Source organism: Diadema setosum, chromosome 3, assembly GCF_964275005.1.
Source record: "Diadema setosum chromosome 3, eeDiaSeto1, whole genome shotgun sequence".
Classification (NCBI taxonomy): domain Eukaryota; kingdom Metazoa; phylum Echinodermata; class Echinoidea; order Diadematoida; family Diadematidae; genus Diadema; species Diadema setosum.
In genome coordinates, this window is record NC_092687.1 from 39,523,597 (window position 1) to 39,549,893 (window position 26,297).

The 26,297-nt window shown below is 37.2% G+C and overlaps 1 protein-coding gene across 1 annotated transcript in view; it reads right to left on the bottom strand.

Moving 5' to 3' along the window:
- LOC140226378 (rho family-interacting cell polarization regulator 2-like) overlaps window positions 1-26,297 on the bottom strand; it is a 103,698-nt gene that overhangs the window by 26,895 nt on the left and 50,506 nt on the right. The window contains exons 2-5 of the mRNA XM_072306861.1: window positions 14,133-14,296; window positions 12,444-12,552; window positions 7,549-7,577; window positions 947-1,020 (exon numbers count right to left, since the gene is read on the bottom strand). Of these exons, the coding sequence (XP_072162962.1) occupies window positions 947-1,020; window positions 7,549-7,577; window positions 12,444-12,552; window positions 14,133-14,296 (376 nt within the window). The remainder of the gene's footprint in view (window positions 1-946; window positions 1,021-7,548; window positions 7,578-12,443; window positions 12,553-14,132; window positions 14,297-26,297) is intronic.

The window sequence follows — 26,297 nt, forward strand, 5'->3', positions numbered from 1 at the left end:
GACAGACAGACAGATAGATATATCTACAGATAGATAGGTAAATAAATAGATAAATAGATAAATAAATAAAGATAAATAAATACAAACATAATTTTAAAAATGAGTCAGAGTGAGAACAGGAAGAGTAGAGAGAGAAAAGGAGAGAGAGAGAGAGAGAGAGAGAGAAGGAGAGAGATGACAATGAATGATCATAAACCACTTCAGAATTTTTATGTGACATTCGGCTATTGTTAATTCTCTCCTTGTACTTTCTCTGATCCTACTTCTGGTTATGACACATACGTCAAGTTTACCTAGCTCAGCCTTCTGCTCTTTTAGAGGCCCTGCCTTCATCAATATTCAAGTATTGTCAGAGGAAGCTATTCTATATCTGGGTCGAGGGGGATATATTGTGGATGAGGACATGTTGTCCAGGGACCAGAATTCTCCACCATCCCTGCCATTTCCGGGTTCAACACACATACAAACCCGAGTGCTGGGTCAAAAGCATTCAAGTAACTCTGCAAATGCTCCAAAATACAAAACACACTTTGCCTTTGGCTGTTAGTGGAATAAGAAGCAGTGATTACATTGACCGGTATTGACTCCTTTCAATATCATACCAAATTTTACAATACTACATTTAAAGAAACATAGACAATCCCTCTTGAGATATGGTTCGAAAATACTTTTATCTCTATCTTCTGAAGGAGGCGGATAAGGTGTTCTATGCTACTTGCTACACAAATGACTTTGCTTGAAGCTCTTTTTATATTTTCAACTTATGCTGTGATGTCAAACACTGTTGCAGTGCTCAACTTCATTTAGAGAAGATGCACATCCTTCTCTTCAAGCATTCACCCAGTGGTTTATGAAAACATTCTGATACAACAGAATCTGCCCAATCAGGATGGCGTAGGGGTAGGGGGGAATCTCCCCTTTAACCCAGGGGTGATCCTCTACCTACCTTCCCTGACTTTCAGCTCCTTCTCATACAGTTCCTGTAGCTCCTCCACCTTGGCAAGATGAAACTGTAATTTCCTGTAAATCCACAGATGAAGGAGAAGAAATGACCAGGGTCAATATTCAAAATATAACATGATACACAAGTCTCCAAAATATATTCTGTTAAAGAGGAAAGTTAACCCGTTGAGGTCAGACTGATTTTGCCATAAAACGCATCTCCCCCAGACACCAGCCCGAGTACTTGTATTCTTGGGACTCATCTTCAATGAGTTAAAGCGGCAAATGAGTTAAAGCGGCAAGTTGTGAAAACTTGCATTACAGATATCTGAACTCTTTTATCAAAACTGCACAAACTGCACATATGTTACATGAATACACATCTATCATTCTATTATAACCACCAACATCTTCTCTAAATATCTCACAATAGTGAACTAAACAATTACACCACGAATATGCAACTTCAATGCATCCCTTTATTGAGTGTGAAAGTGGAGAATGAAAGATATCGGATCGTTCTTAGTCATTCTTGACTTTGCTCTGTCATCTTTATTCTTATTGTGGATCAAGACTAAAGATTCTGTTACCCATGACTATCAATTCTGCCATATACGCTTACTGTATATCTGCTGGTACCTACACACTTTCTTAATCATAGACAGCTGAATGAATTTATTAACCCGTTGAAAGCTGGTTCCAAGTACACTCAGGCAGTTGTCTAGATGAAAAATGTGTGTTGTGGCAAAATCAGTCTGTCCTCAATGGGTTAAATATAACAACAGCAATGTGTGAGGTTTGAAAGCAGCTCATAGGAGATTTTGGACAACCATGTAACAGATTTATGAGGATAGGCCTTTGACACACTGAACTCTTACCAAGAGTCAAGTGACCATTGGCTAAATTCTACTTTCGCTGGTGACAGTGAAACACGGAAATATTATCACTCCATAGCTGGTAGATAAATCAAAATAGCATACCTAGACATCGGAAAATTGATTGTATTTGAGTCACTGTAAGCTCTAGCCTCATCTAGATATCAGATAACAATTGCACAATCTGCTTGCTTCACTTGCCCCATTCAAGCAAGTGTGCTGCATGGTGTGTATCAATCAACCTGATACAAGCGACAAGATTATGTGCAAGGAACACCTGTTCTGTCCATGTATAAACACACATTTAACCCAGTTGGTGCTGGGAGAAACCTTCTTGTATGTGGTATTGATGAGAGATCATGGCATGGTGGGTGTGTAATGGTTAACACACTTCCCAGGGTGTCTGACTTATCACACCAGCAGAAAATAGTCTGGCATTTTAATGAGAAGTGTGACATAGTTACGGCATGAATCATCAATTTACACTCAGTCAAGCAAGGACAGATTCTGCTCGCTCCCTCTGTAAATACAAACATAATGCATTTCCTGTGTTATTTGTGCCCCAGAGACATTAGTAGCTTCTTTCTAAATCATATAGAAATATGGAAGAGAATGTGTACATGCACGCACATGTCTGCATGTGCAGAGTGCACAATTGTTATGTGAATATCATGCATATTTTATAATCAATATCCACTTAAAGTACATGTATCTTTTCATAACATTAATTCTCTGTGTGTAAGAATGTATGTCGAGGAGGGAGAGAGGGGGGGGGGGAACACTTTGCCAGGGTATTTTCTGTTCATGCGAGAACTAAATTAATTAATTGATATAGGCCTATGTCTGTGTGTATTAATTTGTGTGCATGATCACATTTGTACATATACACAGACATATAAAAGTAGTTCTGCTTGGACACAAAGAGTGGAATTATGATTACATAGAAATAATTAAGGTCTGTATGTACATCTTAATTCTAAATGTATCTTTCTATTCATACCTGTTCTTCTGTCAAATACAATTCAAGTCTTTCTTAAAGTCACAAATGTATGTGTGTGAGGATGGTACTGTCTGTCTATACCGGTACTAATTGCAATCTTATACATTGTACTGAATTCATAAATTGACCTTCGATCAGGGCAGCAAGTTTGTGATGATTAGCAACTTGAGCTGCCCTGGTGCACCATGTGTGGCCCACATGTGACCTTTGACCTTGTGAGGTCACGGCATGGGGTAATCACCAGCACAGCAGGTCAAGCTAGACACTCACACACAACAAAAGCATGGACAAGGTCACCAATAGTCCCATGTATTCATGATAGCGTAAGCTACAGTTGGTGTAATTCACCTAGTACACAGGGAATCCAATGTAGTGCTGTATTCAGACTTGCCCAGGACTCCAAAACAGAATCTGTATGCTTGCTTTCAGCATTTCTTACAAAGGTTCCGAGACCTTCTATCGTGAGTCATCAAATTCTCAACTGCAGCTCTTAATACTGTCTGATGCCCGCATGAAGTATTACCTGAGAAAAACCAAACTTTTGAAAGAAAGAGAGTGAAGGAAAGAGAGAAAGAAAGAGGAAATAGAAGATTTGGGGTAATGACAACTGCAGGCAAGAGATTAAACTTCAGAAAAGAGAGAAAACTTTTCTTTCAAAACTCCGCTGCCCCGTTTGATCTCTGAAACGAGTCTGAGAGGATGAAAAGTGGTGATGAAGAGTCGGAGTCGTGACAGCCAAGTTTCAGGAAACGAGGGTAAACTAGGGAAGTGGGGAAATCTTGTCTGCGTTGATGCGCATTATCCTGGATTGCAGTTAATTGAATTTATTGACTGCTTCTTGGTCTCTTCCTCTTCAAAATACACTGCAATTCACGCTTTATAAATTCAAGACATACAACATTGTACGTTGCCAGCATAACACAATATTTTGCAACTTGGTCCTTGCAAGTCATTTACAATTTAAGAAGACAGAGCAAATAAGACGTTTCCACCGATACCCTACTTGTTGTATGCCAAGTAAAATTCTTGAAGTTATGATGAAAAACAATCCATATTTATCATTTTATTTGTTTCTTAGCAGGTGAAATTGCATAAACCTGTATCTAAATGTTAAAGAGTAGAGTTAGGCCTAAGTGTTTTAAACATGTTCATGTATTCCGTAATAAGAAAATAAGTGGAATTAATATCATATGTTCACACATATTAAAATACACATATATTTGTTGTTGTTGTTGTGGAAAGTAAGGGAAAGATTGCATGATACTAAACTAATTAGTCCAGTAAAACCAGAAATGTTGCCGTGCATTTCAATTTCCTGCGAGCCAAGAACAGCAAAAATAACATGCATTCGATAGTTCTTGTCTACAGTAAAATGTATCGAATGCCAGTGGCAATTCACAAAAAAAAAAAAATTGTGCTGCAAAGATATCTTGCTTCAGTGTCAGTAACCATAATGTGAAAAAGTTAATGTAATCAATCAATATGAAATTTTTGTCAATTAATATGAAATGTGAAATGATTACTCACAAATAAACATTCAAAACAAACTAACCCAACCTCATCCAAACATTCATCTAGCCTAAACTCTAATAGGAAGTGTGTGGGAGTCTCTAAGAGAATGATTTATGGTTGGAGAATTCACGATTAACTAAGAGCTTGACCTCTGGTCAGTCTGCTACCAGGGTCAAGACACCATTAATCTCCTTCCCGTTAGGTCCAGGAACAGAACAAGAGAGACATAACATAGCCCCCCCCCCCCCCCCCATTCGATATCGGACACCATGTTTGCTCCAAAAGCTATTAGATTTGGCCTCTTTAGGGATTATCACACCCTAACAGTGCTGTCAACTGTGGGCACAAGATACTGTAGATTTTGTGTTGCTCTCTCTCTCTCTCTCTTTCTACATTTCATTTCAATGGCCAATGTACACTGCATATTTAACTATAGCATTACCAAAAACTGTATTAATGAATTGAGGTACATGTAACTGGTGTAGCTAACATATTACAATCTAACTCTATCATCTATCTATCTATCTATCTATCTATCTACCTATCTATCTATTGTCATGGATGAATTAACCTCTCTCATTTCCATACAAATTCCAGAAATTTGAATTATCAATAAACTAAATCTAAAATACCTGTTTGAATTCAGGCTTTATAAGCATCTCCCTCCCTCTTGCAAAAAACAGGCAAACAAACAAACAAACAAACAAACAAACAAACAAACAAAGAAGATCTGGAACATGACATTGACTTTAAATACAGGCAATTGGACTTGCAGAAATGCAAACAATTAGCATGGAGTTACAACATTCAGTTTTCACTGAAAAGAACTCCTGCACCTTTCCATGCGGACATACAGCAGGGAAGAAAGAGGTCACTTCGGGTCGCAAGGGACCACAAACTACAAAGGTAGAGATGACTGACCCCCAGTACACTTGCTGTCATAAATCAGGTAATGATAGACTTTGAGGACAAGTACACCGGAAATAGGGGATCAGGACAAAGAGCACTGGGTTTTAAAATCCTGCACTTTTGTCCCTGTGGACATAAAATAACAACAAAACAAGTACAACCCTCCCCCTCCCCCCCAAAAAAAAAGTACAAAAAAAAAAACAAAAAAAACAAAACAAACAAACATTCGCACACCTAAACACAACACACACGCACACACACACCACAATGCTAGATTTATATTGGACTCCTTTCTGGATCTATGACATCACATGCTTCTTTGTTTGGTGTGCTCAAAATCAACTGCTTATGATTCAAAATAATGTCTACAATAAGCCCATGTCCCTAAACAATGATAGCTACACTGATAATCGTTTGTATTATGTCATCACATTACCAGTATAAAGTCATAGACCATAAAAGGGGGAAAATACATTAACGCTGACTTTGGCTATGAATATTTACATTTTTCTAACATTCAATTCTCATATTTTTTTTTCACCTTGTAATAAAGGGCAGATTATATATCTACCATTTTCAGCTTAGCATCTGGCAAATTCATATCTGCGAACCCCCCCCCCCACCATATATATTTTTTTGATCTGTGGCTTTTATGACACATCACATAAATGTTATCATGCTCCAAAATTCATTCCTAAAAGATTCCAGCATCACAGAGTACTCAAGTATTTAGATTTCATCAAATCCTATTTTACCTTAAAATTTGCTGAAAATATATTTCAATCAATTTGCCATTTTGCATTCCTCTACAAGCTTCCAGGCATGACACTGTTTCTGTTAAAGTTTTCAACTGGTGATGCCATGGTTGAAAGAGTGCAAAATTTGATGGGGAAATGTGTTAACCTTTTGATGCAATGAAAGTCAGGGTTCTGTTATTGTGATCTTTTGACTGCAATTCTTGCATTAGAAGCAAATCTTTGCAGCCAAGTCATAGTGACTTTCAATCAATCAGTTACTGTGAGACTCTAGAGAGGGTGATGCCATAGCTTGCTCAGATACAACCATCAGCCATCTGTTAAATTATGAGTAATGACATTTGCCATTCATTTAAAATCCCTTTGATATTTCCCTACTGAAGAAACAAGTTAGGTATGGCAGCACTGCTCCATTGGGATAGTTTGAGTTCACCCTTCTGCCATTGCAGTATCATTAGCTAATGGCCATCCTTTCTTGAAGCAACTCAGCCACCCGAAATTAACCACTCACAGCAGTCCATCGCTGCCCTTACACATGCAAAAAGCCAAATGTGCATATAGGCGGGTCGCGTATCAAACGTGAGTGCTTCTTTAATTGATTTTATCTCCCTCCCAAATTCAATTTCTCTTAATGATGTAAGTCTTTCAAAAACCCATGTGAGATTCCATGATTTCTTCCTTGCACAAAGCAAGAGAATGATTACAAGGAACCCGAAGTTGGAAAAGGGTTCAACAATGATGTAGGCCTACAATCAAATAGTAAATTTGAAAGAAAATGAAGGGAGGCTAAAGAATCATAGATGGGGAAGGGTTCGGTTGAAGTTCAAGATCCTGTTTTGATTGGAGCCTTTCCACATAAATTCTTTCTCACGCTCATGTGATATCATCATAATCTCCAATGACCAATATTGGGTATTTTAAATTTAACAATCACATCAAGTAATTGGAAGTAATTGAAAACAGGATGCTTCGTGAACTTGGCATTTAAATGAAAGTATTCTGTGGTTACGCCCAAAATAACTTCACCGATTTTGCATTGATTTTAAACATCATATCATTAAGTTCTGGCAAATAAAAGATTTCAGGGGCATGAGACACAAGAGGGGAAAAGAGTGAATTTAAAAGCCTATCACCTCATCAAATCTGCTCAAAATGTGGTTGTGATCAAAGAAACTGATTAATGAAAAAAATGAGAATCATAGTCTCTGTGAATTTGATTATTTAGAGTCAGATTAACATAGCATTTTTATCAAATGTGTTTGTTGCAGGAATTATAAGTAAAAGTAGAAATGAACCAGAAATGGATTCATAACAATTACATTCATGTGCATATTCTAGAAATGCAATATTAAACAAAGACACACTGTTTGCTTTAGCTTGTTTGTTTGTTTGTTTTCTTCGGATGAAGCCCCCAGGGCTAGAATACTAACCACGTAACGTGGAGATAGAGATGGGGGTGGGGGGATCACATGTACACACCCTACAAGTAAAAAAAAAACAAGCAAACAAACAAAACAAAACCAAAAAGAAAAACCAAAAAACAAAAATGTCTTACCTTATAAATCTTTCGGCTGCTTTCAGTTGCTGTAAACAAAAAGATAAAGAAGGAGAGAGAGAAAAAAAAAGTAATCACGAAAGAAAACAAAGCTAGCATTCACACACACAAATTGGTATCATGGCCTATAACATTCTATTACCCCACTGTATTTTCATCATTAACGGCTCATCATAAAGACCTGGGCCATATTTAAAAAAGTTGTTAGCATAGCAACTCTCGCTGGGATGGCAACTTCCCATGTAGCAACAGCCAATCAGGAAGCTGGATTTTTGTCATTACCCCCAACAATTGACATTCCAGCAAGAGTTCATCTATCACTGCAACTTTTCTAATGTAATGGGGCTCTGATTCCCTCTTCAAAGACTTTTCATTGTCACATTCATTGGTTCTTGGTCAATATATTCATTCAGAGTACAAATAATACAAACTGCTGGAGGGATCACACCTTGCAAAATGGCATTGCAGTATTCTGATAACTGAAAAAGCATACTTTTGGCGGAAAAATAGTATTTTAGCCTTCCTTCAATAGACATGTGCCATAAAAACTAACAAACAAACAAACAAAACAAAACAAGACAGGACTTTTCTATGAAACCTGCAGTATTTTTCGGGAAAGAACGGAATTTAATCCGTTGAGGACGGTTTGATTTTGCTGCAACACACATTTCCCATAGACACCTGCCTGATTATACTTGGGACTTGTCCTCAACGGGTTAATAGTTCTAACACAAATCAAACACAGTTCTAACACTGGAGAATGCTACACAAGTTCTCAAGTAAGCACACACAGAAAATAAAAATAAGGTGGAAGACAGACAACACAGAACACAGGACAATTGGCACAACTGCCTTATTTTGTCCATTTTGTCAGTCAAACATTAACATCAACTTACATTGTGATACCTCATGCCCTCTAATTCAATTGTGATGCCTGTACAGTTATGCTACACTGTATCTTTGAAGTAAAGAATAACTTTAAGACATTATCAAAATCAAACTCTGTGGCAAGGGAGTGGATTGACCATTAAAGGAAGCCGACGCTAAGTGTAAAGCTGAGGTTCGATGAACTACACACATGGCTCTCTGTTCTTACAAGGAGCCGCAATTGCCTGGGCGCCATTCTGTTATCTCCACATGGACATTTTCTGGATGCGAACCCACACAAGTTCTACCTCTACAGGGCCGCAAAGGGTCGCTTTATCGATGAATACCATCAAAGAGGGTGCCAGACCATTACCGCCCCTGGGGGCACTCCTTAAACAATACGCCCCAACTCAAGGAGATAAAAGGCGGGAGCCAATATTGACGATGCAGCCCCACAAATACAGACTTTGGAGTCTAAAACACCGATGACTCACAACAGACTAAATATTTGGCGGTTCTCCCACCTGCAGAAGTGACAGGACCTCTTTCTGGGCCCCCTCACAACTCCCACCGAATAAAAAGTTGCATATGACATTGAATTGATCACGAAGAAGTCTACAAATGGGAGAAAATATGTTTGACGTCAACTTCTTGTTTGTGGTCAAAATGGTCACCCAAATGCGGTATGATGCTTACCTAAAATCTCAAAGGACATGGAATCGTGCCTAGATAAGATTTAAAAAAAAATGTCATCTAGCTTCCAAGTACAAAGGTACAGAAATATATATTTGTCTGACCTTTACGAGGAGTTATAACATATAAAAAATATATATCCTCTCACAGGATTCATAACGACAGAAAGCAGACTGACTTAATTACTAGGCATGCCAGACAAAGAGAGACAATAAACTAGACTGTAAAAGAAGTTCATTACATGCCCACAAAATAAAATTACAATTTACTGAGTTGAAACACACACTCTTATACCTCCATGAAATATGAACAACAACAACAACAACAACAAAAAAGACCTGTTTTCACTCTACACTTTTACCTTGTAACAAATAAATCTATACTTATATTCTAAACAAATTATTTCATGTATGATAAGCACTGCCCATAATTATTGATGTCCAAAACAATAACAGCTCAGCTATACTGCTGCTGCTACTGCTACTACTACTACTTACTACTACTACTACTACTACTACTACTACTACTTCTACTACAATTAAAAACATTATACACAGAAAAGAGCTATATTATTACCTACAATTCAGAAATGACAAGGATAATGAAAATAATGCTAAAATAATAATAATAATAATAATAATAATAATAATAATAATAATAATAATAATAATAATAATAACAATAATAATAATAATAATAATGATAATAATAAAAATAATAATAATAATAATAACGATAGTAAATATATTGATGATAAACCAACAAACTACAGATTTCAGCTTGGTTTTGCTCGAAGAAAGATCCTACAGATATATTCAATTTCCTTATAACACAAGGAAGTGGTGTCCAGTGAACTTCAATAAAAGTTCACTGGACAGCAGTTACCTCTCAAAGTAGATAGAGGAAGTGAAAAAAGATGACTGTGTCATTGAATCCATGATAGAATAATCTGTTTTAATTTCGATGAATACATCAATGACTGAATCAATATATTACATAACTACAGTATCTTACAACTTGATCAAGAATAATTAATGTAAATGAAAAAAAAAAGAAAAAAAAAGCTGCGCACTAGAATTTACACAATGAAAATGAAAGAAAAAACTGCATTGGTACAAACTGGTAAAAGATAATGCCTGATAGAAAAAAAAAATAGAGAGATCTATACTGAACTCTGCCATTGTAATTTACCCCAGGGATCATCCTATTTATAAATGGCTTAAGGAATACACCAATCTCTTACTCATATTGACACAATGATAGCTCAGTGTACATTACAAGCCAGCCAAAACAATGAGGAAAGGGGTTGGGGTGGGGGGTGGGGGATGAATTAAGACATCTGTGCTAGTCTCCTACTACCAGCCACAAGATCAAATTTAAAACATAATATTTACAGTACATATCACAGTGTCTTTTAAACAGTCATGATTTAAAGATGGACTTATCTCATCCTTCATGCATATCAACTTCAATTGTTCTTTTATCAGCACCTTTGTCTGCAACTTTATCTGGGCAATATGGTGATGGGTCATGTGTACACTGTGTAAGTCAACTTTTATTGATTGGTAATATAAATGTCACATTACAGATAGATATTACAATTTAAAATCAGAATTTTGTTTGCAGCTCTAGCTTGCTGACAGGCTTCATCTTTACATGACTCACCACAACTCCTGAAATCCAATTGTCTTACACTGAAAGATGTTGTTTAATGTGGAGGTGACTTGTAACAGACTTGTAGAAATTCGCTGTCGAATCTACACAATGATTCATGCACAAGTTTGTAAATTGTTCTGACAACACGGAGATATGACCAAGGACCTTGATTGTACCAAACTCTCTGCAATTATGAGTATTTAGGCCAACACTACAGTTAATGTGAAGCACTGTGTTTGGTACACTTATGAAATGGATATACATTATCACTAACAAATTTCCACTTTTATAAAGCACTGAATGAAAACTTTCATGAACATTCCCCCCCCCCCCCAGCTGAACTGCATCTTTACAAAATATCAGAGACGATGGAAGCTTGTAAAATTGTACAGGTTAGGTATCTTCCAAACTGGAATCAATGCCTTTAAGAATAAGCGATGGGTCAACAAGATTATGGCAGAGGGCAGACACAGTTTGAAGTCTGCAAAAATCCCATGACTCATTTCAGTATTGACAGTATTGACAAAACAGATCAGACATCCATTACAGGTGGCCTTCCCCTGAATGTTGAGACTTTCAAAATCCAGTCTACCCTCCCCTGCCCCCTTTTCTTGCTCCTTTGATTTCCCCATCTCATTTTCTCTTCTCATCCCTTCTTCACATCTGCTCATCCAATTCTCCCCTAGGAAAAAAAGGGAAATCAATTATCTAATTTTCTCTGCAATTCAAGCAATTAGACATTACACTCCCTTCTCAACATGGCCCAGAAATCAAGACTGAAAAAAAAGGAAATCTCAGTGTTGGTAACTTGTATGAAATACACAATATCTTATTTGAGCTTGTTATGAAACCTGTGTAACAAGATTTGCATTTTCATGTTCATGAGTATATCATCAAGTATAATTACAGGCTGTTTTACTATAATTAAAAAGAAGGAAAACAAATTACAGTAATCCACAATGTCTAATCATCAAGAATAAACTGGGCAACCAACAAGAAAAGTTGAATTTAGTAAGAACTGCTTTCTTATATCATGTGGACGTGGACACTGCTCTTGGTCTCCAGTTTTGATAATTGGTTGTCATTCTTGTGTCCACCTATCACCCACTTTCATTTTTCTATTGAAACATGTTTACCAAATGACCACCATGCCCTCACTGTTTCATCCCCGGACTAGCCCCCAATTGTAACAATGCCATGCATTTTGACAGCAGATGACACTGCTAGTCTAAGCATAAAATGTTCCGGTGACATTTTATGGTGCCAGAGGAGCTCCAGAACAGGGAGAATGCATAATTTGGCCAAACAATGCCACCGTCATATAAAGCACCCAACATGCTGCCAATATTCACACAATAAAATCAGGAAAGTTATGGAGAGCTTTTACTTTTGGCAACACTTGTGCATAATGTGCACATCAATATGCAAAAAAAAAAGAAAGAAGGAAAAATCCCCAAATTAGAGATACTTTCACAGTCTTTGGTGAAGACAAAGTTAGCTATATATCTAACATTTTTAGGGCGCGTCATGCAGAAACATAAGACTTGGTATCTCTGTACCAGTCCAGCACACAAAGGTACAAATCGAAAAGCCCTGGGAGTGCAGAGGGGTGTGGAAGGGGTGCAAATTGAAAATCCCTGGGAGTGCAGAGGGGTGTGGAAGGGGTGCGAGAATCTCACCTTGTCAAGGTTGTAGTGGAATCCTTGCCTGGATTTCTCCCCAGCCTTGGTCTCCTCCTGGTGTTGCTTCATGATCTCCAACTTCTCATTGCTGACACGGATTGAATCACTGTGGATGAAGACAGGAAACGGGGAAATCATGAATATATTACTGGTGTCTCAAACCATCAAAAATATGAGCAGTACTAACAAAAGTAAATTTCACAGTACAGGTGATGATAACAAGCAATCACAAAAATATAAAGAATTGTTGGATGATGTTGCCGGTTAGCACAGGTGTCTGGAAACTGATCGTCAATGAAAAGCGACTACACTATGTGTAGCTTTTCAATCCCTTAATCCCTATTACGTCACCTATGCCTTCCAGTTTTATTAACCTGTTGAGGATTGGCTGATTTTACTATACAACACAAATTTCCCACAGACGCTTACCCTAGTATACTAGGGGACTCATCCTCGATGGGTTAATTAGGGTACAGGGGCCTACTGCTACATCTGACTGGGCTGTTGCTAACTTTAGAACTAGATCAAGTTTGCATGGATTAACAAAGGCTAATTTTAAAAAACAACACACACACAAAAAAGAAAGAAAACAAAACAGCAACAGAGATAAAAAAAAAAACCCAACAACACTTGCATATTAAAATGAGTGCCTGAGCACATTAAGGGCTAAAAGTGATAATGAGCATGTTTATCGTCCATGGGTAATTACTGCTGTAAACTTTCGTACTGAAAATGAAACCAAGCAATTAATACAGACATGCACAGTAGACAATGCATTCACATGATCTTATAATCTACCTTTCTCTCACATACATGTAGACTTTGTACAGGGAACCAAGTTGCAGTGCTGTATCAAGTCAATGGACTCTTCATCAAAACATACCCACGCCCCATCACATTAGTACGAGTCACAACAATGAATATCGAGAAGGTAACCTGATCTATCTGATTCTTGATAGATACCAGGGCTGCAAAGATTCACTCATCAAATATGAGAGGTTTCAGAAAGCTATTAGTGTCATGGAGATACACTGTGAAGGGCCTACAAATGAAGAGTTCGTTCGCAAAAACCGATAAGTCCATTTTTGAAGATTCTGAAGTACGGTCTCTGTCACAAAGTACAAAATAATACCTTTTAAATGACATATTGGTCACTACATATAAACGTACATTTTTGAAGTTATGGCCAAAAGAAGCAAAAATTTTATTATTATTCTCTTTATTTTTCTTGACCTTTAATTGCAAATATCTCCATTTGGAAAATATGGACTTGTCGGTTTTTGCAAACAAACTCTTCAAAATAATGTACATGTATGTTGCATGCATCTCAGTACTCGCCAATTTCCAATTTGGGTAGGCTCTAACATTCTCCTTTCATGATGCCTAGATTATAATTATTTGAAAGATTTTTTGTTTTCGTTGTTTTTGTTTTGTTTGTTTTGTTTTCTGGTTTGTATGTTTGTTTGATTTTTCAGGAAGCTACATATGGACTTGGATACTCTGGTTTGAGTGAGAAAAAAAATCTAGCCTCTGATATGGCATTGGGTGGTGTGATATTATACAGACTGCCAAAGAGAACAATGTTTGATGAGGAAAAAAAAAATAGTCACAAGATACAAAAATATAAAATACGTCTTGAAATGGGTCAATTTTCATTTGAAATAAGTGAATGACAGAAGAACTCACAGAAGGCCATTTTTGAGGGCATCGATGATGACCGCCATGCGGCCCGGTCTCGGCTGTCGCGGCATCCTGAGCGTGTTGCTAGGGGGCGGGAGCATCCTCTGCTGGGGACGGCGACGATCACGCAGCTTGCGCTGCGTGACAGGGCTCGTGAAGCCCCGGAGACCCTGTGTTCGCAAAACAGAAGCAGAATGACACAACACATGGTAAGTGGCAGTCAACATGAAAATCTAAGTAGTTACAAAATGCGCATTGTACCCTGGCTCAATACTATGATGTAAGAACCAAATATAATACCATGCATTGATGGGCTCCCCTTTAAATTATAGATTCCAAGGTGGCAAGATTAGCACTATAATTTCTTGGGATGTAACACCAAAGAATATGTTGCTATATGCAAAGGAATCCAGAATTCTGCTTGCGACTCCATTAGGCACATGGCATATTTCCTTCATGCCCCTCCAATGAATGTAAAAAAAAAAAAAAATCATTAAAGCAAACATTTGTTTTCACTGAAGCATAGATAGTCAGTAGGCCTACATTATTCCCCAGGGGATGCAATTCACACAGAGGTCTTTGAGGTTACAAAGATGGAAAAGACTATAGACACTCTATACACTGTTCAACAGGATTCCATTGCATTGATAAGGTGTATAGAATTTAACAAAAAGTAACTGTCTCCCACTATGGACAATGATTCATCTTATTAGATGCATCACACATTTCTTATGACATTCTAGAATATATCTAAAGAATATCTGCAAATAACACATCCACCTCCAGTTGATTCTGTTTCTCAATTAAATTAAATTAAATTAAATTGAAATTAAATTAAATTAAATTAAATTAAATTAAATTAAATTAAATTAAATTAAATTAAATTAAATTAAATTAAATTAAATTAAATTAAATTAAATTAAATTAAATTAAATTAAATTAAATTAAATCAAATCAAATCAAATTAAATTAAATTAAATTCAATTCAATTCAATTCAATTCAATAGTTTATCTATTTCTCGCTGCATCTTCATCACTAGAGTAGATCTACTATGATATTGCGAGGTCAAAAACTTGGTACAGAATGCCAGATCTGCGGACAAATCAACCCTCCCCCCCTCCCCCCCCCCCTTGTGGGCTTACCAGAGGAACAAACAAATTGAATTTGAGTCTGCTTTTTATTTTTCCAATGTTGACGTCATGGACTGCGATTCAAAATGAGCACAAATTCATCCATATGTTTGCAATAAGGATTTGGTTCCCATCATCATACTAAAGATCGTCCAAGGTTTGCACCACCTTGATAAAGAGACGAAAACAAATGACAAGACAGCAAAGGACAAAACAACAACAACAAGAAGGGGGGGGGGGTGATGGTGAGGCAGAAAGAAAAATATTAACATACATAAAGTCTGGACAACTGGGATGGAATCAAGACACACAGGTAAAAAAAGAAAGGAACAGATTCTATTCCGGAGGGGAAATTGAAGACATTCATAGTAATGGAGAGCATGTCGAATATGTTGTAAGTAAGAAGAAAGATGAAGAGCTGGAGTAATGACCAGGGACAGGTAACAACTGGAGCATAGTGTAGGTCGCAGCTGGGAAATCTTCTTCAACCGGACATGAATTATACACACTCGCGCTTGCTTAACGCATGTACGGACACCGCCTTGCCCGATGACAGATAATTGATGCCGAATACTGCGCAGGCATGTGCATAAGGAGACCCAGCTCAGCCAGAGATGGAGGGAGCGAGAGGGAGAAAGAAGAAATCGGTAGTGATTTGCGTCTGCTATAATTGATCTATGTCTAAGCTGCCTATATTCACACATGAAAAACAGGGACATTATACAAAGAGCAATTAGGGAAATTAAAATGCCTGCATCTTATGTGAAAACAATTCCCCAATCAGGGATTCTTGCTTTTGTTTGTTTTGTTTTTTATATCCTCTTGAGAGGACATGAAGAGCTATCTATTATGAAAACCCATTGGGGAAGAGTGCACTTCTGCTACTAACATGCATTTCCCATAGACACTGGCCCAAGTATTCGCAGGACTAGTCTTCAACGGGTTACAGTATTCAAATAGCCTCATGCAGAATCAGGGAGAATCGACTGTTCTGCAGCTTGGCTTTCACGCAAAGTCAGAATGTATCAAGAAGGATTAGAATATAAACCATAGCAGGACTAAAAACACTATTTTTTTTTTCTTGGTCGTGGGGGGGGGGGGGGGGAGTAGTATTTTTTAATGAAACTTGTATAATTTTGAGCCAAGAAATAGTACAAAATATTACCCCTCAAGAAAAAAAACAAGAAAAACAAAACAAAACAAAACAAAACAAAAAACAAAACGAAAATGGCATTTCTCCTACCGGCCTTTTTATAAATCAGTGCAACTATTGTCAAGCTTCAGGTAACTAATTTCAATAATTCTTATTTCTTTGACTGGAAAGGAAGAATTTCGATGAGGCAGTACGTTTTCATTTTCAATGTCCTCACTAATTTCTCTCCTCTTTCCAACCTAAGTAAAGTTTACAGTCAAATTACATTTATAAATGTATTTCTTGTCACACATTTCATTAGTAATCTGGTGAAATTAAGGTAAGATGTACAGAGCCTGATTAAATGTTGTTGTCATTGTTGTTGTTCATCATGCAGCCATGTAGAGAACAGCATCGGAGTTTGCACACATAGACTAACCCTTTCCCAAGTGACCTTTCCTGTTTGAGGTCAACAGATGATGAGTTGGAGAAACAGCCCCAGTCTGATCTTCCTCTCTCTCTCCCTCTCCCCCTTTCTCTCTATCTCTTGTTCTGTCTCCCCTTTAAAGGGAACAGTCCCTTTTCTGTGTTTCAAAGTCTGCATTCTCAAACAAATCTCACTCTATCCACAATGGACCAATGTGGCATGGGCAGCTTTAAAGGGATGGTACAATATTGGTGGAGATGAGAATTGGGCTTTTAACTTTTTGCAGGATACCAAGAAAACACTAATGAAATAGTACAGAGCATACCATTTTAAGAGGAATTCAAAGTTTATTCGATGAAAATCGGGTTTGGAATGACTGGAACATCCAAAAACAAAGTAAAACAAAGTGATTGTAATAAAATGTGGGTCCCACACTTTATTAGAATCGCTCTGTTTTGGATGTCTCAGCCATTTTAAAACCAATTTTCATTAAATAAACGTTGAATTCCTCAGGGAATTACATGCTCTTTCATAAATCATAAGAGGTTTCTCATTATCTCACCAAAAATGTTAGAAACCTGAAATTAGGTCTCCACCAAAACTATACGATCTCATTAAAGATATGGTTTTAGAATGCAAATTTGATGTGAATTCCAGCATTTCAAATTTGCCATCATGCAATCATACACATCCCCCGACCTGGTGTAGGCCTATTATTTAATAATATAGGCCGACACATAAGTAAGTGCCTACTAGAACATGGTGGAATCTGTTCAGAGCGTACGGATATTTAAGAATCTTGTAGTAAGTGTGTAAACAAGAATGAGTGGAACAATCAGAGGAGAGAATTTAAGAAAATGGTGACATCACTGCAATACACAGATACAAATACTTGTAAGTCACTCTCTTCAGGTAAACAGGCGTGAATAATATATAAACGTCAACTTGACACACATTATTCCTGTAAAGCATGAAGTCCCCATAATAAATTATAAAATTGGTGAAAACCAATTTCCATCTTGCGATGGGGGGATCGCAGCCTTCAAAGAAACTGGGGCTCCGTATCGGAGAATACAAAGATCAGCATCTCAGACGAACTGTGAACACATGTACACCGTCGCATCTTGTCTTTTCTCTCCCTGCATTAAACTACAATATATGTACGACGAGACGTATCAATTATGCATGTGTCTAGATGCCATTCCACTGCAATGAAATGCAGACCTCAGGTATCACATTAGAGCTGATATCTAATAATATATTACCTTTGGTATAAAAGGTTCAAATAAAGTTTACTACAGAGACACTTATGACACTGATGTGTTAATGTCATACTTTCACTGTGGAGTTTTTGTGCCAAGTTGAAATTAAATCTAATTGTCATTGACGTCTAGTTTTGTTGTTCTTTGCACATGTGACACATTGCATATCATTCCCTCTTTCCTCTACCTTTTGTCACAGAAATCATATTGATGATATTCTGTTTTTTTATTGCTTCTGTCTATGTTATTTTATATTGGGTTACATTTCTGTCTCTCTGGGCAAAGAAGAAACCCCTGTTTGCAAGCAGTGCTTGATGTCATTTGAAAGAATCATTTTAAATATATTCTTGAATTTTAACAGGACACAACCACCCTTAACACGACACAATACTCTTTTTTTTTTACATTTAGACATTTCAATTCAGATACATTTGTTCCATAAATCTGTACATGGAACACAAGAACTGTACAGAGATCTGATGAGGACGTGTTCTGAAAAGTTACACAAGCAGATAACTTGCATTGGCATGCCCTGTTACAATGCGAGTGTGGAAAAAAAAATTGATACAAAATTACATAGTCATCAAACACGCACACAAATACACAGAATGAAGAAATAAAACAAAAATTACAGTCCTTTGCTACAGTTCGGTACATGCTAGAAAGTTTAACTGCTCGGCCTATCACTAGGACATACGCCAAATATTTCGCGAGGCTTTTATTTTCACGAATTTCGCGAATCAGGTGCTATTCGCGAAATTAAAGACATGCGAAAATATTGACTCTGATCCTGATGTGAATGTGACGTGCGCATGTGCATTTTTCTGTTCAGTGCAGGACTCCACGATCGCGAATTTAACCACTCGCGAAATCGTTGGGAATTCCCCATTCGCGAAAATTTAGACTCGCAAAATATATGGCATATACAGTAGGTTTTTTTCCAAACATTCCTATTTACTATCCTTTGTAAACTTTAATTCTAACACAACAAATATCTACTTGCCCCGAACAGAACTTTCATTTTCATTTGCCCTATGGGCTATAGGGCGATTGCCAAGATATAAGAGTATAAACACCAGCGTGATCCACACGATCCTTTGACACTGAATATTTACAAATTACCTTTTCATCATCAAAAAAGGCCTATTGCTTTTGAAAGAGTGAGAGAGAGAGAGAGAGAGAGAGAGAAGCAAGACTCATTTCAACCTCACCCATTTCTCCACAAAATTCTTGTAGTCATGGCAACGGGAGCCGCAAAAAACTGTACAACGACCGATGCGAAGAGTATCACTCATAATTCAGATACCAGAGATAAGGAGACCACAAAAAAGAAAAGTCAGGTGCTTTCCATTGGTTTTCCTTTCTGACTGACAGGCAAATCAGTTCAATTTTATAAAGTTTGTTAATTTATAGTTGATGACTCCCGCCTTTCTTTGTTTGTGTTGTCTCCTGGATACATGTATGTACAGTATTGAGGGAGAAAGGTTTGTGGTGACACCATGTACAGTATTTCACTTATAAAATTCATGTGATTTCATTCATATAGAAAGAGAAAGTGGATGGAACAAGAAGTGATGATAAAAATTCTCCTAACAAAATTGCAGCGAACGAACTGTCGCTCTTTCCTGCACGTGCCTACTGTAACTTGATGATCCATTTCCCGGGGAAATCCAGAGGTGATATCATGTGTGATTCAATGCAGCAAAAAAAAAGTCGAACAATCCCAGTTTATCACGTAGGTCTTACAGACATATCATGGAAGCTCAGGTAAAGGAAAATATAATGAGTCAATACCAGTTGAAATGCAAATTGAAAGTGTTACAATACTTTGTGTAAATGTGCATGAGAGAATATGGGAAATAACCCCAAATCAGTTTGGCTTACGGCAAATTGTGCAACAAAGAAACAAAATATAATGTAGGTAAGGAGCGTGTATTTATAAACAAAGTTTTCACTAAACAAAATGAAACAAAAGAACAGTGGAGTGAATTGAAATGTTTACAATTACAACAAAAGATGAAGAGTAGCCTACGTGTAAATTATACTAGAGGTAAACTGAGGACAGTAAACAGTGCTAAGGTACAAAATATAGACCTGGCAGAGTCTTTAATTTATATGCACAAAAATCTTAACAATTAATACAGGTAGCTGGTGTAACTGATCTCTTTAAGACATTGATTTTGCTAGAACATGCATTTCCCATGGACATCTGCCCGAGTATACTCAGGACTCATCCTCAATGGGTTAATTGATAATGAAAACACACAATATCATTTTTTTTTTTATCTTGTTATTTTTTCATTCTTATTTTCATCATTTCTTTCTTTCTTTTTTCAGCGACAGATTATTAGCTCTATTCAGCATTCCTATAATACCATGTCCTATAAGTTGGGTAATGTGATATACCTCACACAATAGACCTAGAGTACACATGTACTTTCAACCACTGGGCTGGATACACACAACACCTTGCCTATTACAGTACTAACTTCTCACCATGAACAGCTTGAGTATTACGGCAGTTATTTCCTCCCGCAAAAAGAAATCAGATTGCGTGGATCAACAGCAGGGAAGGCGGAGCCATCGATCAGAGAGCATTTTGCTCAAAATTGTGTGACAACCACAACAGCGATGACGCACCATTGGAGAGGTTGAATTTCATGAATGGAACTCTCGAAAATATGAATGCAATCAAGTACACTCAGTCTGTTTGATGAAGGGATTTCGGGGTTTTGATATGAAAACTGTGCAAACTCTTTATCATGTCCCAACAAATGCCATGTTTGCAGTCTTGGCTATTCAAACTTGCTGAAGTACCAAATACACTCAGTCATGCAAGTGTGTGCTTCAGTTTGAGTAGAATGCTAAAAGAAAAACGCAGAAAAAAGAATGCATGGAGTGCAGGTGTGCATTGGTTCAGGGCACAATCAACATTCTACAGTATCACATGTAAGAATGTCAAATCCATACTTTCCACAAAGAATGGCGTGCAATAAAAGCAAAGTAATGGCCCTTCATGTTTGAATGCACAGAATGCGCATCTCATTTTTTTCTTCCCTTTTTAGATGGAAACAGTGAATTATTCCTTTTATCATCACACCTATAAGGACACAAAGGCACATGTATGCATCACTTCTGGCTGCGTTGGGATATTTCAGATATTTGCCTTCAAATCTACTAGCTGATTTCCTAGTTACCACCTAAAAGAACTTTTCATGTCCGAAGTAAAAACGCATTTTTTTTTCTCTCTATTTGTCTCAAGAAATGTATCATTATCATGTTATTAGGCTGATGTGAACATGTAATTATAATTTTGATATCATTTTGTACATTGTAGTTTTCTAGTTGCTATCTAGTCTTTTATACTGTTTTCCCCTGCTTTTTATTTGGAGATTTCTGTTGAAAGACGTTATGCGCATCAAAGACAGCAGAACAGCAGTATGTCTTCTAATCACTGATGTACGTGTAACTTCATCATTGTTAATTAAGAGGCAGCTTAACTTCACCTCTGCTGTATAGAGTTGGGGTCACAGAGTTCAAAGAGTATTAATGTCTGAAATTAAACACAGGGGGGCATTTCATGAAGCAGTTTGGTCGGATATTTTTCTGGCAAACTGTTACAAGCTACTGAAATCCTTGCATCTGATTGGCCGAGATCAAATCTGTCTGACAACTTTGTCGGACGAAAGTGCATATTACAGCTTCTCACATCTTAAAATTGTGATGTAATTTTTTTTTTGTGTGTGTAATACAGATTATGCCACATAAAACATAAATTTGATAGAACTTTCCCACTTTAATACATCCTACATATACACTGTCACACATCCACATAGCTGACTCCTAATGTGCCATCCCAACCTTCAAGGCGAGTGGAGTGGATTTCTAAAACGACCTGACCTACATACAACATGTACATTCTACATTCCAAGGGGCATGTCTGCCTCGTCAATGGAATTAAGCCTTTTACCTACATGCTCTGTTTGGCTTCAAACCAGTTGACTTAAACCTCTCAGCAAACAATACAGAGAACCAAGAAAAATTTGCATAATCAAATGCTGCATTGTATGGCTCCACTCACTAGTTATATGCACTATAACCACTAAGTATACCCATCAAAATGGCTTCTCCTTACAGAACATTACATAAGATTCCTATCCCATTTGACTGATACTATATAATATGGGCAAGGGTACCATACCTACTGCAGGTAAGCTCCCATTCATCTCCAATAATTGCCAAAAAAAAAGTAAGTTTTAGCTGCCCTGTGGGCAACAAGAAGATTTGCCCCATCATGGAGTCTATGAATCACTCATACAGCGAACACACAGAGGAATTTGATGAAGCTTCTTTAGTGCAGAATTAATCCACAGGGGGTTTGTATATAGATTGTTTTGTCACTATATCAATGCATATTTTATGAATGTGGTGCATCACCACAATTGTACAGCCAGTCACAGATCACAGAAAGAAGAAAAATGCATGTAAATCTGACCTTTGCAATATACCACAAGTAACCTTTAGTTAGGCCCCAACAGTTTGCTATTTCTTTGTTTTAAAGATATTTTTGGGGCAATAAAGTACGCCAAACTTAACACCTAACAAATTCAAATCTGCCATAAACCAAAAAGAACAATAATTTTCCGACATTATATGGCTCTTGTTATGACAGATCATATAATGAGTACATGAAGTAATTTATTTGACTGGTTGAATGCCAGTAGAACAACAAGCACAGCATCAGTCATCTCATGGCTTTCTTAAATGAGAAGGAAACAACCACTGGTCACATGACTGAAAGCGAAATTACAGTATGACTTATAACTTGTGTATCATGCCAGTTTTTTGCCTACACCACTGCTGTGGCTTATTCCTTTATATGGCGTTTATAGTCTTAAGGTGCAATCCTGAAAGTATGGTACAGTCTAAGTTTCTATGGGCAAGGTACTTTGTATCACAATACATTGAATAGATAGATTTGCATTTACTAGCCGTATGACGTTTAATTAACAAATCAACACCTTTATCCCCTATGATAAGTTTATTGCACTATCTACACAATGCAGCACAATAGTGGCTGTGCTACAACATTGTATGATATGATGTAAGTGCTGTGAAACAACTTTTCCTTTGTAAGAGTGCTATAAAAATGTAATGTTGCATAGCATTGTAGCTATTTATATTTGCTCACAGAAGCAGGATATTTTGATGCTGTTGATATGGGATTAAACAGGAGGAGAAAGTGGTTTATGGAAATTAACAACCAGAGTAATGTGATAGGATAATATGACCCAGGTACATTGTACAGGCACATGGAGAGTTTCACACATTGCATCCAAAACTTGCCCACGTACACATAGTGTATTATGCACACACATGGGCATGCACTCTGTAGAGCCAGTGGTGGTTCAGTATTAAAAGCTAATGGATATCGTTTCTTCTGACGCTTAATTACCTAGTAGTAGAGATTGCACGACAGCAATTCACTGGAAGACATTAATACATAATCTCTCACACTATAGGCCTACTGCAATACATTCAGCAAAGAAGATGATGTTTACTACATTGTATGACAACGTAGTGAAAAAAAAAATACCTCTAACATACAGTAGTTACACAATGGATTACATTGCATAACAATCTAGTGGTGTGGGGAGATATTATTTTTTATTGCAAAGGTTGCATGGCCTGATTTGGATATCATTCCGAAACTCTGTCACAAATTAGCAATTGCATTCAGCTTCATGTTCATGTACAAATCTGGACTGGAGTCAAACAATTCCCATGAGCAGACGGTGCACACACTCATTGACAAACAGTTCTGTTAGATAGCAATAACAGGCCTGCATCAGCAAAAGAAGATCTATAGGGCCCTACTATTTAATTGGGCACACCATATAGTTCTGAACTGTCAATGCCATTTATATTTAGTAAGGCTATTTTTAAATTTTTTTTTTTTCGAATCGGGATCAACTTTCCTATAATTTAGCGAGCGGTAGAATTTGCCATCTTGGAGTATAGTGATAGACAGAGAAATACGGTATGTCACATTCATAAAGGGATCAGGGTTAATATTTTTGCCTGTTTTTACATTTGTGAATAACAAGCGACTTGTGAAATTCACAAAAACGACATGTGGTGTAAAACGTCAAACGAACCCCAATGGCTCTCAAATTTATAAGCAGTAGATGTTGACAGGCAGGTTCTGCCAGCCTCTCTCGTTAATTCCCTACGTCTAGATGTCATTTTTCTGGCATAGGAGCTGAAAATTAGATTACTGTCATCATGCTGCTGATGCACTCAAATTGATTAGAAAAGAGACAGACTGACTGTCATCTGCAATTCTGTTGGAAAAGATCTTTTGACACCTTTCCTTCTTGACTTTAACCTTTGCACTAACAATGATTAAAAAAACCAACAACAAAAAGTGTGTTTGTGGTTTAATGATATTCAAAAGTAATATTCAAATCACTGGGAAAAAAAAATCTTGTATGTCAAGTGATGTTGAGGGCATCTAAACAGAGTTCATTTACTACAAGTTGAAGTTTTTTTTCCGCTAGCTCATGACTATCATAAGATATGCTTCTTTTTTTTTTTTCTCTCTTTTTTTTTTTTTTGCGGGGGGGGGGGGGATATTGTAGGTTACAATATATTCACACAGTAACTTCAAGGTAAATAATTTTAATGCTATAATAAAAGCTGGGATATATATTCTGGCAGGTGTCGAGATGGGCAATACAACCGTGTGTTATCATAGCAAAACCAGCTCATTCTCAGTGGGTTACCACACTGTCTGAAAGTCATATATAATGTGTGTGTTTTATGATACAGAATTTAGGCTGGTACTTCCTTCTCCATGATAATATTGCTTTTATATATTTAACCCATTGTGTGCTTGTTAGAGTACTGGTTGAGTAACTGATGCAGAAAATCCTATACATTGTTTACACTACTGGTATCCTACAGCCCTGGCACAGAAAGGGGTAAAAATCCACTCTTCCACTACAGACTCGCTACGTATTTATGATAGTGCTAAGGCAACTGAAATTCAGAAAGACAGTTTTCTTTTTTAATGTCAAAACAACTAGAAGCAGTGAAGTTTTTATAAACGTAAAACGTAAGACCAGACTACATTTTTTTGGAGGTATAGCTAGATGAATACAAATATCAACAACAACAACAACAACAACAAAAATAACAATCTTAACAAATAAAATGTTTTACAATCAATGGAGGATTAGCAAAATATTACCTCCTATGCACTTCCTCTGCTGAACAATCCAAGAACGAAAAACAAAATGTTCTGCATGATTTCATGGCAATATGAGTCCGGACTTTAAAAGAAGAGTTATATTTGCAGTAGAGAACCCTACGCTGTATGTCTAAAATGTTCTGCCTACACAGTTAGCACACACATGGAGAGAACTGGTACATGCATAATCTACTTGTCGAGTTGTCCCAACTTCCTGACACATAAAACATGCACACACTTCAGGCATGGAAAGCAAGCCCTGCTATATACAGCTTCACAGAAAATCCAGACTCCATGCATGCTGGCGATGGCCTGGATGTGATTTGTCCATTAAAGACCAGATACAGTATATACCAAAAGAAACTTTGCGTTAATCAACAGTAACGTTTCATTAACGCAAGCGGTTTCACCTGAATCGTTAGTAACGCAAAGTAACGATCGGGAAAATTAACGTTTGTAGTAACGATGAGTAACGATGAGTAACGATGAGTAACGATCCCTAACGCAAATTAACGATGTTTCGTTAAAATTAACGATAGGTAACGCAAGAACTCATACGAGATTTTGGTTTTGTAACGAGACCTGGTGAAAGGACGACGTAGCCCCTGCCGAGTGTAGCGATTTAGCGGAGTCTTTTCGCGAATCGAATCACGATTTCGCGAATGGTTAATTTGCGACCGGCGTCACCAAAAACGCACGCCGGGCCGCGTGGCCACCAAAAAAGCCGGATGTTTGCCTTCAGTTTTGAAAATGAACAGCGGTAACTATCGGCTCCGTTAGCTGCTAGAATAAATGTCAGATGTTTGCTCTTAATTTTGGAAATGAATAACGGTAATATTCGACTCCGTATTATACAAAAATAAATGTCGGATGTTTGCTTATACTTTTGGAAATGAATAATGGTAAGATTCAGCTCCGTACGGTGCTGAAATTAACGTCAGATATTTGATTTTGCGTTCGGAAATCA